Source organism: Olea europaea, chromosome 10, assembly GCF_002742605.1.
Source record: "Olea europaea var. sylvestris chromosome 10, O_europaea_v1, whole genome shotgun sequence".
NCBI classification, from domain to species: Eukaryota; Viridiplantae; Streptophyta; class Magnoliopsida; order Lamiales; family Oleaceae; genus Olea; species Olea europaea.
In genome coordinates, this window is record NC_036246.1 from 39,365,782 (window position 1) to 39,378,290 (window position 12,509).

The window sequence follows — 12,509 nt, forward strand, 5'->3', positions numbered from 1 at the left end:
AAATTGCAAAGATCATTATATGGATTAAAACAATCCGAACGCATGTGGTATAATCGCCTTCACGAATATTTGTTGAATGAGGGTCATAAAAATGACGATGCTTACCCATGTGTTTTCATAAAGAAAACAAATAGTAGATTTGTAATTGTGGCAGTTTATGTTGATGATTTAAATTTAATTGGAACTCCTGAAAAACTCAACAAAACAGCTGATTATTTGAAAAATGAATTTGAGATAAACGATTTGGGAAAAATCAAATTTTATCTTGGATTGCAGATTGAACATTTCGCACATGTATTATTTGTTCACTAATCTACGTATACAAAAAAAGTTTTAAAACATTTTTACATGGATAATGCGCATCCATTGGCATCACCTATAGTTGTTCAATCACTTCATGTGAAAAAAGATCCATTTCTTCCACTTGAAGATGGAGAAAATGTTCTTGGTCCTGAAGTACCATATCTTAGTGCAATTGGAGTATTAACTTATCTTGCAAATTGCACTCGACCCGACATAGCTTTTTCTGTAAATCTCCTTACAAGATACAGCTCTACACCAACTCAAATACATTTAAATAGTGTTAAACATATTTCTCGTTACCTAAAGGGTACTATTGATTTGAGATTATTTTATTTTCAAAAGTTGGGATCTGCTTTAGTAGGATATGCAAATGCAGGTTATCTATCTGACCCACATAAAGTTAAATCACAAATAGGTTATGGGTTTACACATGGAGGAACGGCTATATCATGGAGCTCTGTGAAACAATCCTTGACAACTACATTTTCAAATCATTCTGAAATTATTGCAATCCATGAAACAGGCCGAGAATGTGTATGGTTGAGAAATATGACCCATCATATCTAAGTATCATGCGGATTAATTTTAACAAATGATAGTCCAACAATTTTGTATGAAGACAATGCAGTTTCTATTGCACAACTCAGAGGAGGCTATATCAAAAGTGATAGGACGAAGCATATTTTTCCAAAATTCTTTCATACACTTGAGCTTCAAAAGAATGATGATATCGATATCCAACAAATTCGTTCAAGTGACAATGACACCGATTTATTCACAACAGCACTGCCAACATCTACATTTAAGAAATTAATTCATGAGATTGGAATACGTCGACTTAAAGATTTTCGGTGATTAACATCAAGGGGAGTAGCTGTACGCTTTTTCCTTAGTTTAGGTTTTGTCCTACTGGATTTTTCTAACAAGGTTTTAATGAGGCAGCATTTATTTTTAGTACTCCAAAATAACTGTACTCTTTTTTTTTCGTTTGATTTTTTTTCCCATTGAATTTTTATCAAACAAAGTTTTAACGAGGCAGATATTTTGTAATGTGTCATTCAAAGGGGAGTATTGTAAAAGGAAAGATTATTAGGGTTTAGAGGTGAATGACAATTACACCCCTACAACCCTAGAAATAATTACTATTGTATCCGTAATTCTGCCCTATAAATACAGGGTTTTGATTCTTAATAAAATATACAAGTCTATTGACTCTTCTCTGTTCTCTTCCCTTTTCTTCACTTTTATAACAAATTACATTTTCACTATGGTCTTTAGAACGACAATTATTTAAATATGTTCAGATCATCGGAAAAGTCAAGATGTCAACCGGACAAGTTTTACTACAATTAATTGAAATGAGCTTGGATAACATCCTTTTTTGATTTGGGTATGGATTCGACTATTCTCGCAGTCCACCCCATGAAATTTACGTGAATTTTAATTTTATATTATTTTTACATGATTTATATTGTAATCATAGTTTTTTAGTTTTCTTGAACTACTACCCATTCTATTGCATTCTAATTAAGTCAATTTTATGAACGAGAAGTTGTAGGATGACAAGAAATTTTTAAAATTTTAATTTTATGATATTTTTGACGAAAAAAAAAATGAAGATAACAAAACCACAAAAAAGCTAAAAAAGGAGCAAAAATAAAGGCTAAAAAGATACTTAAAAGGAAAGAAAGAGAGAAAAATATTTATATATTACGCATCAGCTTCGAAACGGACTGCTTTCTGTTGCATGTTATGTAATGAAACAACTGCCAATTCATTTGTTTTGTTGCTGTGCGTAACAGATCCTTCCCGACCTTCTCCTTCCAACCAAAAGAAATATTCGAACATCACTGTACATATTTATGAAAATTTTACGGATTAGGTTTCAGTACAAGTAAATGAATTCTTCGTATCCTTAAAGGTTTAGATAAAGTTGGATGAGCACTTGATTTGGGATATGTTGCGCTCCAAGAAAGAGACCAATCACATTTTATCTATCGTTGATATTCTCAAAATAAATTTACGTCTTTCAAAAGTAAATTACTTCTTATGCTTTTGTTACCATTAGTTATGGCAATATGCCATTCTCTCAACAAACTCGAGTGCTTCCGACTGTGCATTTAGATATGAACAAAGATGTAGGCCCCGCCTTTCATGAAATGACGAAATAATTAAAGAAAAGAAAAGAAAATCCAACTGTTCCCTCTTTCCTATATATAACCACCTCAACCCCTTATTTCCTTCCTCAATTCGTCAGCCCCAACACTACCTCCTCCACCCAATCCACCACCACAACCGCCTCCTCCCCATAACTAGTTCTTTATTTTCAGGAAAATTTCTAAAACGTTAGAGTAAAATTGAAATTCTTCAAACAATCTTAGAAACGTTTTGACAGCACCATCATATATTCTTTTTATTAGACTTGAAAATGGGTATCGTGGAAGCTCCAACATCATCATATTCATCACCTGCACAGCACTCGCCATGGCATTCGCCGGTGCCATACCTTTTTGGAGGATTTGCTGCCATGTTAGGACTCATTGGTTTTGCTCTGTTGATCCTGGCGTGCTCATATTGGAAGCTTTCCGGTTATCTCGAGAATCAGGGCGAAACCGAGAGGGATCTCGAAGCCGGGGAGGTTAATGGCAGCGTGAAGGCGGTTCCGCCAGTTTTTGAAGAGAAATATCTGGTGATCTTGGCTGGCCAAGAAAAGCCAACTTGCTTGGCCACTCCTATGTCCAGCAGAGCATCATCTTTTTCCAGTAAAAGTACAAGTAGTAAATCAACAGAGACATCAGTGGAAGACAACGAAGAGAAGAAGAAGGAAAAAAATGATGGAAATGTAGAAATGGGGAACATAGAGGACCATGAGGCCGCAGATCAGGTCCATTGAAATCTCTTTTGTAGAACCCTATGCTATCTAGATTGCACCACCGAAAGCTATAAAGAAGTCGAGCACTCATCTTTTGAATGACGAAACTAGATTAATGGACTAGGTTTTGGTATTCCTTCTCGAATTCTTGTTCTCCCATTAATGGAAATGTCCAATTAGAAAAAAATTACTAGGATTTTGTATCTACTTTTGAATGTCGAAACACTTTAAACTTTTAGATAAAATAATTTAATTGGTATCAATATATTTAGGTTTTAAAAACGTCATCATATTACTCATTTATAAAAGTTGTTCCAATATCAAACATTTATTGAAAAAATAAATTTGATGTGTACGAGGTAAATCAAATGAGGCAGTTGATGTAAGAAAATATATGTTGGTTTAATTTGGGAAGATAAATATTGTAACATCATAAAGTGGTAGCTAGTGTGGTACACAACAGCATGCATTGTCTTGTTGAGTGGGTGCATTATTGTAGGTTTTGCACGTTAAATCATTGTGCAAAGGCTTCATGCAACTAGTCCTATGGTGGAGTAATTAATTTTAAATTGACTAATGAGCATAAAAGGAGTTCATAATTGCAATTATATAAGAATATTTTACAATTTGATAATGATTTGCTGACGTTTTAAAATATCTACTTTATAAAGGATATTCAATATTCAATTCTTTGAGGATGATTATGATTAGCGAGGTAAAATCGTGTTGAATTTGCAGGTCCTTCTTTTGGCCCATGTCAAATTTTATCTTGGCTCGACACTATTCAAGGGTAAGAAATGTCGAGTTTGGTCATGTATATGGACAATTCATGATGTTGGTCTTTTAAAAATAATAATAATAATGATATATATATATATATAAAAGAATGGCTTCATAAGCACCGGTGCTTAACTTATATTAAGTATCGATGACATGACAAATCATTGAATTGGTAAATTATTAAATATATGGACCTATCATCAACTTATTAACCAATTAAATGGTGTGTCATGTCACTGCTGCTTAATATAAGCTAAGCACCATAAATGATCTCCTAAGTATTGTTGCTTACTCCTTGACGGGATGCAGAACGTTAGTCAGATTGTATTGGCTGAATACATTATACACCTCTAGCTATATGTGAGTGGTTAATTTCTTGATGATAAACTTTAGAATTCCGGTTTATGTCAATTTTGGGCTAAATTAAAAGGAGAATGCAGGGGCTTTACAGGCCCCTCACTGTGTGGAGGGGCCCACCTGTATTTACCAAAAAAAAAAAATTATTGTGGGGCCCACCTTATGTCTTCCCTGGTAGGGGCCTGTGAACCAAACCCCTGTAACTATAGCATCACTCAAATTAAAACTATCTTGGTCCCTAATTTTGACTGTTCAATTGTGAAATTTTTTTAGGGCTTTACACCTTGATTCATGCACTCTTGAACAGAATGTTTGGGCATTTCATTACTTGTTGGGCCTCTGGATTTCAATTCTATATCGGTTTTGTTCAAAATTGTGGGCTAGTAGTTTTCTGTTGTCCGGCCTCTTTACTATTCGGTAGGCAGACACCTTTACGCCCGTCCTTTATATATTTAAGGGGTAATTACACAACAGCCAGGAAATGTTTAGAAGAACAATTTAAAAATCAGGCAATACATAAGAATTTCAAAAATCAGGTTTAGAGTCAAATTTCGAAACTCTGCATTTATAAGTCACAATAGTTCGTGCTATTAATTTCTAGTTGAAAAGGTTGAGATCTGAAATTGGAGTGGGATCACAATCATAGTTTATCGACCATAATTTTAGTATCAATCTCTATTTCATATCATATCGAGAGCACTTAATTTATTTTTACTTTTATTATTTATTAAGGGAAGCCACTATTTCCATCAATCATTATTATATATATACTTTAAGGAAAAAAATTGTCTATTATGCTTTTAATCTTATGTGCACTGATTTAAATAGACAATAAGAAAATCTATCACTCTAAATTTATTCACTAATAATTTATACTCATTTAATGCTTTTGAACCTTTTATATTCATTTACATTTTACGTTTACCTAAAGTTCTAATATTCATAAAAACACATTCTTCAATTAAAGTCAAAACAAATAATGGAAAGGACAACATTATATCAAATACTTACATATATAGTAATATATGAAGAAGTACATAGTAATTTATGAATAAGACTTTGAAAATGTAAGGATAGTCGTTTAGATAAAATAAAAATTGATGAGACGTAAAATTAGATTGATGTATCAATTGTTTATTGAGAGGAAGTCTGGCAACATGAACTTGAGGACAACATATCTGAACTCGCACAATGAATGCCTTCAAATCTATACATTTACATGAAAGATGTATACATACACACCTATGAAAGTACACAGACGGAAACTAATTCAGTTATAAATCTACACATTTAATTATCGCCTAAGGTTGAATGGTAAGCATTATTACAATACATGGGGCCACGAATAATTTAGAATATTACTTAGTGGGCCCATATATTGTAATGTTGCTTACTATTCAACCTTTGTCAAAATTCCTTTATGTTCTTGAAAATAAATGTTTAGACTCTTGTTTAAGTCCCACTTTTCAAAAATTCATTTTTGACCGTACATTCTTTTATAAAATAATTTTATACGTAAACCTCAAATTTTTCCTATTTTTTAACAACACATTCTTTAAAAATCACTATCACAAAATCTATTTATACAAAAAAGGTGTTCAAACAAGGGCTAGAGATTTATAATTGAAGTACCGATTGGCATCACAAAATTATGCATGTATATAGCATTGGATAAAAGATAAGTTAATCTGGTGAGAATAAACGAGATTCTTCAATAATGACAAAACTCTTTTAAAAATCATGTCTAGTACATTTATAATTTGGCAAGATGACAAGAACATAACATTATTCACATAATTTACAACACCAATAATAAGGTTCTCCACCTTATATAATTCCCCTCTTTTATAAAGCAACAAATGAACTCCTACAGATCCTCGAAGTCGTATCTTCTGTTACTGTATACTGTAGCCAGTTGAGTAATTTTGGCACATTTCTTCGGGTTTATGAAGAACATTAGCAGAATCCCAGGAGTTTGAGGATGCTAAATTGACATCAAATTCATTAGACAACCATCTTGGGTTATATAATTTTGAGCCATCTATTTCTTTGAAACATTGAAACTCATCAACCACCATCGAATTTTGTGCAGGAATAAACCCAACATCAAGTTCTGCTTGAATGAATGTCGAACTAGGCTGAATTCCCGTGTTCGTGTTAGTGTTTGATTGCCCTGAAATATTTTCCGTAGATGGTATTCCATTGATAGAATTTCCAAGTTCATCTTCTTTCAAATTGCTCAAATTGAAATAATCTTGTTGCATCAGAATGTCTTGGTTTTCCTCCAAGAACTGGAAATTTTGAACCATCAATGCAGGATTATAGTATAAACAAAAGGGATTTTGAAGAGTTTTAATTTGCATGTGTAGCTGAAGTCTTTCTAGGGTTGTCATGCTCAAGTTTTGAAAATTTTGGCTGTCATCTATACCATTTGAATCCCGACCTGAAATGGACAGTCTATTTCTGTGAGGTTGTTTGTGCCTTCCCAACAGTTTTTTCTTCAATCTAGTGTTCCAGTAATTTTTGATATCATTGTCTGTTCTTCCAGGCAGTTGGGCAGCAATTATGGACCATCTGATCAGATCAAAAATTATAATAAAAATGATCGAGCAACAAAAAAGTAGACGTAAAGACTAACAGAAACCTTTCAAAAGATGCTGTAAACAGGTTGCCATAAATTTCCCAATGTATGAATGATTTTTCAGAGAACCTTTTTTTAAAGTGTGTGACGCATGAGAAAACTTGTTTTCTTTTTCTTCGTCACACCTGTAGTGACAAGTGGAGGCTACTATTAACTAGAGAGTCCAATATGAACACTGTGTTTGCTTTGTTTGATTTTTATTTCACAATATTTCTTATTGCTCTCCTGAGAAGGATTCAGTGCTTAATCCGAAAAAAATGAGTCCTAGCTAACTAGGATGCACGTGTTATTCTTCAAACAAAAGCATCATAGACACTTGCAAAAGGACAACTAGATAGTTCTATCTGAAACTCAGGGCATGTATTGCTTTTTTTTGTTTGTCTGTATTTCTCTGCATGTGCTAGATGTTTTCTCTGCAATTAGAGAATAAGCGAGAGAGAGAGAGAGACCTGCTGCCAATGCTAATATAGAGGCTGCAAATTATGTTGTCTTCTTCCTCTGTGAATCCGCCATGTTTGAGGTTAGGTCGCAGGTAATTCAGCCATCTCAATCTGCAACTCTTTCCACATCTATTAAGCCCTGCACATACATATAAACATGAGAGACACACACGGAGAGAGAGAGAGAGAGAGAGATGCATATATACCAATTTTCTGAGGAAGAGCAATCCAATTGCCACCAGTACCATATTTCTCCATATAGGTCTTGAGTTTTGCATCTTCTTCAGAAGACCATGGTCCTCTCTTCACGTTGTCTTTGTCACAACAAGGGGCTCTTCCCATCTTTTTCTCCGACTTGAATCGACAAACACTTAACTCTTCGGGACGTTTTTCGAAGCTGAATTGCTTTCTCAATCTTTCTTTTCTAATTCTCTCCGAACCAAACAAAACCAGATAGAAAGTTTTCTATGATTGCTGAGGAAAAATGCAAGAAGGGAAGACCTGTATATATAGGTAGACAAATGATGATTGTGATACTTACAAGAACCAAAAAAGTCTTACCATCTAATCTAGGGTTTTTGCATTTCTCTCTCTAGCTCTCTCGCAGTACACGCACTTTTGGATAGTTAGTAACTCAAATTCTGTATTGTGTAGAACATGACAAACAACTGCATAAATTTCACTTAGATGCAAATATTAAAATTATTAGCCTTTCTTGATTTTCAATAATTTATTGTAGGGAGATAATGGTCCTGCAAAAATCAAGAAGAAGCCTCCCTTCTCTTATCTTGTCGTCGAATAATTATTCTTGTAAGAGCATATAATTGGTTCTTAATGGTCAACGATATTGCGTCTTGGAGTTATATTTCTAAAGTACAACTATGCAATAATCTTAAGTCAAATAGCTCAAACTCTTATTTATTAATTATTATTGCATAACAATGTGGGATTTGCAATAAATACGTCATCTCTAGATAGTCACTCATTCAATCTTAAAATTCAAAAACTTGTTTGAGCATTAGAAAGAAAGATTTCTTATTTAAACTTAATTTACGAGCTATGGTATATTTTGAGGTTCCATTCTAAAAGTTTGTCCTTTTTAAGATTTAAAAATAGTGATTCAAGCTCTTTTAGGTTAATAGTTATTTTCATATCAAATCCAAAAATTCTATGCACAGGTGTGTTCAAAGACCATTGAAATAAATAATTTTTTTTTTTTTTAAAGGGTGATTCAACAACTAAAAGAATCGAGTATACATTACAATAGTGGAAGAAATAATTTTTTTATACTTAATGCTTTAGTTCATCTAGAACCTTGACTATTTGCTCTTGAAAGATATTTAAAACTGAAACTAAAAAGATTGTGTATTCATTATTTAAGAGTGAAATCGCGTTCACCCCAAAGATTGTTTTAGAATTTTCTTTTCTTCCCTATGCAAAAGTAAAACAAAATTCCAAGATTCAGGAGCCCTCCTGCAAGAATAAAATCCCAAAACAGAATCGCTCTTTAAACTTTCACGATTTCTAATGCCATGCACGTTTGATCAAGAAATTTCATCATCCTGCTAGGGGAAGGGAAAAGGATAGGAAGGGAGCACAGATTTTGAATTTTCTGTTCATCTTTTTCACTAATATCTAATGCCATGGTCACATTTAATTAACTGATATTTTGTTTGTTTTAAAAATTAAGAATTAATCTACTTGTACATTTTCCGTATACATAATGGATTACACTCCCTCACATGAATGAAAACCCACACATAATAAATTATATGTGGGGCTCTCTACATATGAGGGGGTGTAAGACATTATATATATGAAAAGTGTACATGTAACATCACTCGAAAATTAAACTGTTGTTGTTTGTAGCATGTTGATCATTTCATTAACAATCATTTTACCTTACTTTTCCGTAGTGATTTGTATTTTTCAACAACAAAAGTAGCCTAAATGTTGTTTGCAGAAAGGTCATTGTATATTGTCCCACAACATTAAAAATTAGAAAGGAAGCTAGAGATAAATTAAAAATCTATCTGTTCTTTTCCTTCCCCATTCAAGTTTGCATGGAAACGGGAAATGTGACATGAGACAACAAATGAAAATGTAATTATAACACGCAACATTTTGACAAACGTCATATTAGAAATTTGTTTTTATAAATTTAGTATTTAGCTCAAAAAATCTATGCATCTTTAATTCAAACACTAATCACTTGTTAATATCTTATAATATTTGAAACTAGCAATAAGTTAATTCTTAATTGAAATTTGCAACAAACCCAAAATTATGTGCAATTCCTAACCAAAGTTTTCAAATATTTTGATCAAAAAGTCTCCATAACACCTCCTTAAAATTTTCAATTTTTATTAAATCATAAAAAAATAAACCATAGAAAATTTTAAATCTTTTCTAGGTTTTCAAAGCGTTTTGACGTATGAAATGAATATGTGTTATCAATAAATAAATAAAATCTGTATACTCTACACCCCATCATAGAAAAGTTGAAAATTCTCTTAACTATTCGGTAATTTTCTTACCGACTTATTGATCAGTCGCTGATTACGGCATAGCAAGTCTGGTTGGCTTAGTCCAAAAGCTAGGGTTTTTATATTAATAATATGAAAAGAAAGAATTTTAATATAAAAAGTTAAGAAAAACAATTCAGAAATTGGCCTTAAAAATTCAAAGCTTTTAGAGAGGGGCCCTCCATTGATTGACCTTTGTTCCCTAATATAATATTTTTCTTATGCATTTTTCTTATAAGACAAGAAGAAAACTATCCGAATTCAATAAAGATTGCAATTTTAAATTATCAAATTTAATCATATATGTAGGGAGAAGAAAAACCAGCTTCTGTTTGTCTCTCTCAAGGCTAGAATCTCTCTCTCTCTCTCTAGGTGTACATCTATGTATGTATTATATATATCTATCTCTCTGTACATTATGTGTGTGTATGGTATATCTTTCTCTCTCTCCATTGACTCTGCATTTCATGCATCATCAAGAAAAACCAAAACTTTTGACTTTTTTTAGGAGAGCTGGTGAAAAAATTCTGGATAACAAGATAAGAATGGTTCACCAATAGGCTTAATTAATATCTACATAGCAAATAATTAGTAAGTATGATTGTTGCTGAACTAATTTACTTAGCTGAAAAATGCTAGGTGAAGAAATTTTGAGTAGGATTACATGAATAATTTTTATTTGATTATTCATTGCTAGATTTATGAGAGCATGCCAAGCAAGTAGGTCTTTAGTAATGACTATGTTAATTTTGATAAATCTTATCTAATATGTTGTGTTACTGTAAACTGACCCTGCTTTTGGTCTGCACAACACATCCTCACATAACTCCTTTGAATTGACGCAATATCAGATCTACACGATGTTAATTAAGGGTAAACCTCACGTTCAATAACGAATATATAAATACACAACAAATAAAAGCTTGAACTAGTACACTTAAGAAAGTTCATGTTTTAACATATATAGAGTGTCAAATCTTAATATGATATCAGATATCATTGAGTTTTAACGAGTCAATGGCTAAAACTCAAATGAGCACAAAAATTTCAAGATTAATGTTCTCAAAATGAGTCATCAACTTGCAAGTGGACATTAAGAGTATATCTTACATCAAATAAGTATGAAAATTATATCTGTTATGCTATTCCAATCGTCACCCAATGCCGCCCATACCCTACCTCAAAGAAGAAAGAGAAAATAAAAAGTAAATAGAGAAATGATATGCATAATTTATTGACTTGTTATTGAGCATGGCCCTCCAAATTGACAGTCGCGGGGATCGTACGTCATTCAAGGCCTAAAGTACCAATGAAAATTGTTTCAACTTAGCTACTTCAGTATACCAACAAAATATATTTTTCCATACATAAGAAAGTCTTGGCGCGAATTCCTATCAATTTATTCAAAGTTATCGACTATCGATTCTCAACTTTTGACAAATTAAGCACTTAATTCTTTATTATGAAATTGTACTCCTTAATTCTTTGTTAATTTTTTTCTTATACAAACCAATGGCTAATTGTAAATGTACTTGCACTATATTTCTAGCCTCTAGGGGGAATATCCGTTGACATGATATTTTTAATCACATATTTTTCAAAAAATCACTATTCAAAAACATCATTTTTCCAAAATAATGGCTAGAAATTAAAAGTACTGAGCAGCATTATAAATAATATTTTGATTGTTCTTTTTCAATTATTTAATGATATATATAGAGTTCACCATTTAAAATTGTCGTAATCAGAAGTGTCAAGCCTTGTACAATATCATATAATTAATGTAGAGACCCGAGAGCCCTAAATCATACATCTTAGGCTATGGAGTTCAATCTTAATTAAAAAGTTAATCTTGTTTAATGGAGCTATACTAATTATTATTTTCATACTTAACCAGTGCAAAATTTTACTCTTGACAAGTTACATAATTAAAATAAGCTGTGCCATTCTTAAGAGACACAAAAAGGTCTTCTTTCATGTTGAAAAAAAGTATACAATTATTACAGTACAAACTTGTACATTAATAATCCAAGAAAGAGACCCCAATGACTTTTGCTTTACTTTTTAATATTAATTATTATATAATAATCAAGCTGTTATTATCCTAAAGGCACTTATATTAAAATAATCAATAAAGACTATGCAAACAGACGCAGTTGCTGAGCTCAAATTGGAGCCCTAATCCCACAAACCACAAGCTATTTCAACAAATGTCAACTCCCTAGTGTTTAACAAATCCATCTTTTCATTGCCATTCAAGATTTTGAAATTGGCACTTGTTAGATAGAGTTTTTCCTTAATTATTGTGCTAGAAATTTTGTTGGTCTTAGTGTGTTATTATAGTGTTGAAGATAAAATTTAGATGAATACATGTGATTTTTTTTTAAATAATCGAGCTTTTAGATGAAGTAGTTAACAAACTTTCTCTAGCATTCATTTGTGAAAATTGTTAACATGTTAGACGTTAGATGAAAAATGAATGTCATATACATTAAACTTTTAATATGTTAGTTAACATGCACATTTTATAGTTTGATCGATAAGTATGCGAATATTGTTCAAGTACACTATCATTGTCATTTGTCACCTAA

At 32.1% G+C, this 12,509-nt stretch overlaps 2 protein-coding genes across 2 annotated transcripts; one reads left to right on the forward strand and one right to left on the reverse strand.

The window, feature by feature from the left end:
• Positions 1-2,529: 2,529 nt before the first annotated feature.
• On the forward strand, positions 2,530-3,438 carry LOC111402194 (protein GLUTAMINE DUMPER 3-like). The gene has a single exon (XM_023030348.1). The coding sequence runs from the start codon at positions 2,732-2,734 to the stop codon at positions 3,194-3,196; it is 465 nt and encodes a 154-aa protein (XP_022886116.1). The 5' UTR covers positions 2,530-2,731; the 3' UTR covers positions 3,197-3,438.
• A 2,584-nt stretch (positions 3,439-6,022) lies between these two features.
• Positions 6,023-8,022, reverse strand: LOC111402195 (transcription factor MYB36-like). Its single transcript, XM_023030349.1, has 3 exons — positions 7,600-8,022; positions 7,403-7,532; positions 6,023-6,886 (listed from the first exon to the last, which is right to left on the reverse strand). The coding sequence occupies exons 1-3, from the start codon at positions 7,733-7,735 to the stop codon at positions 6,208-6,210; spliced, it is 945 nt and encodes a 314-aa protein (XP_022886117.1). The 5' UTR covers positions 7,736-8,022; the 3' UTR covers positions 6,023-6,207.
• Positions 8,023-12,509: the final 4,487 nt, after the last annotated feature.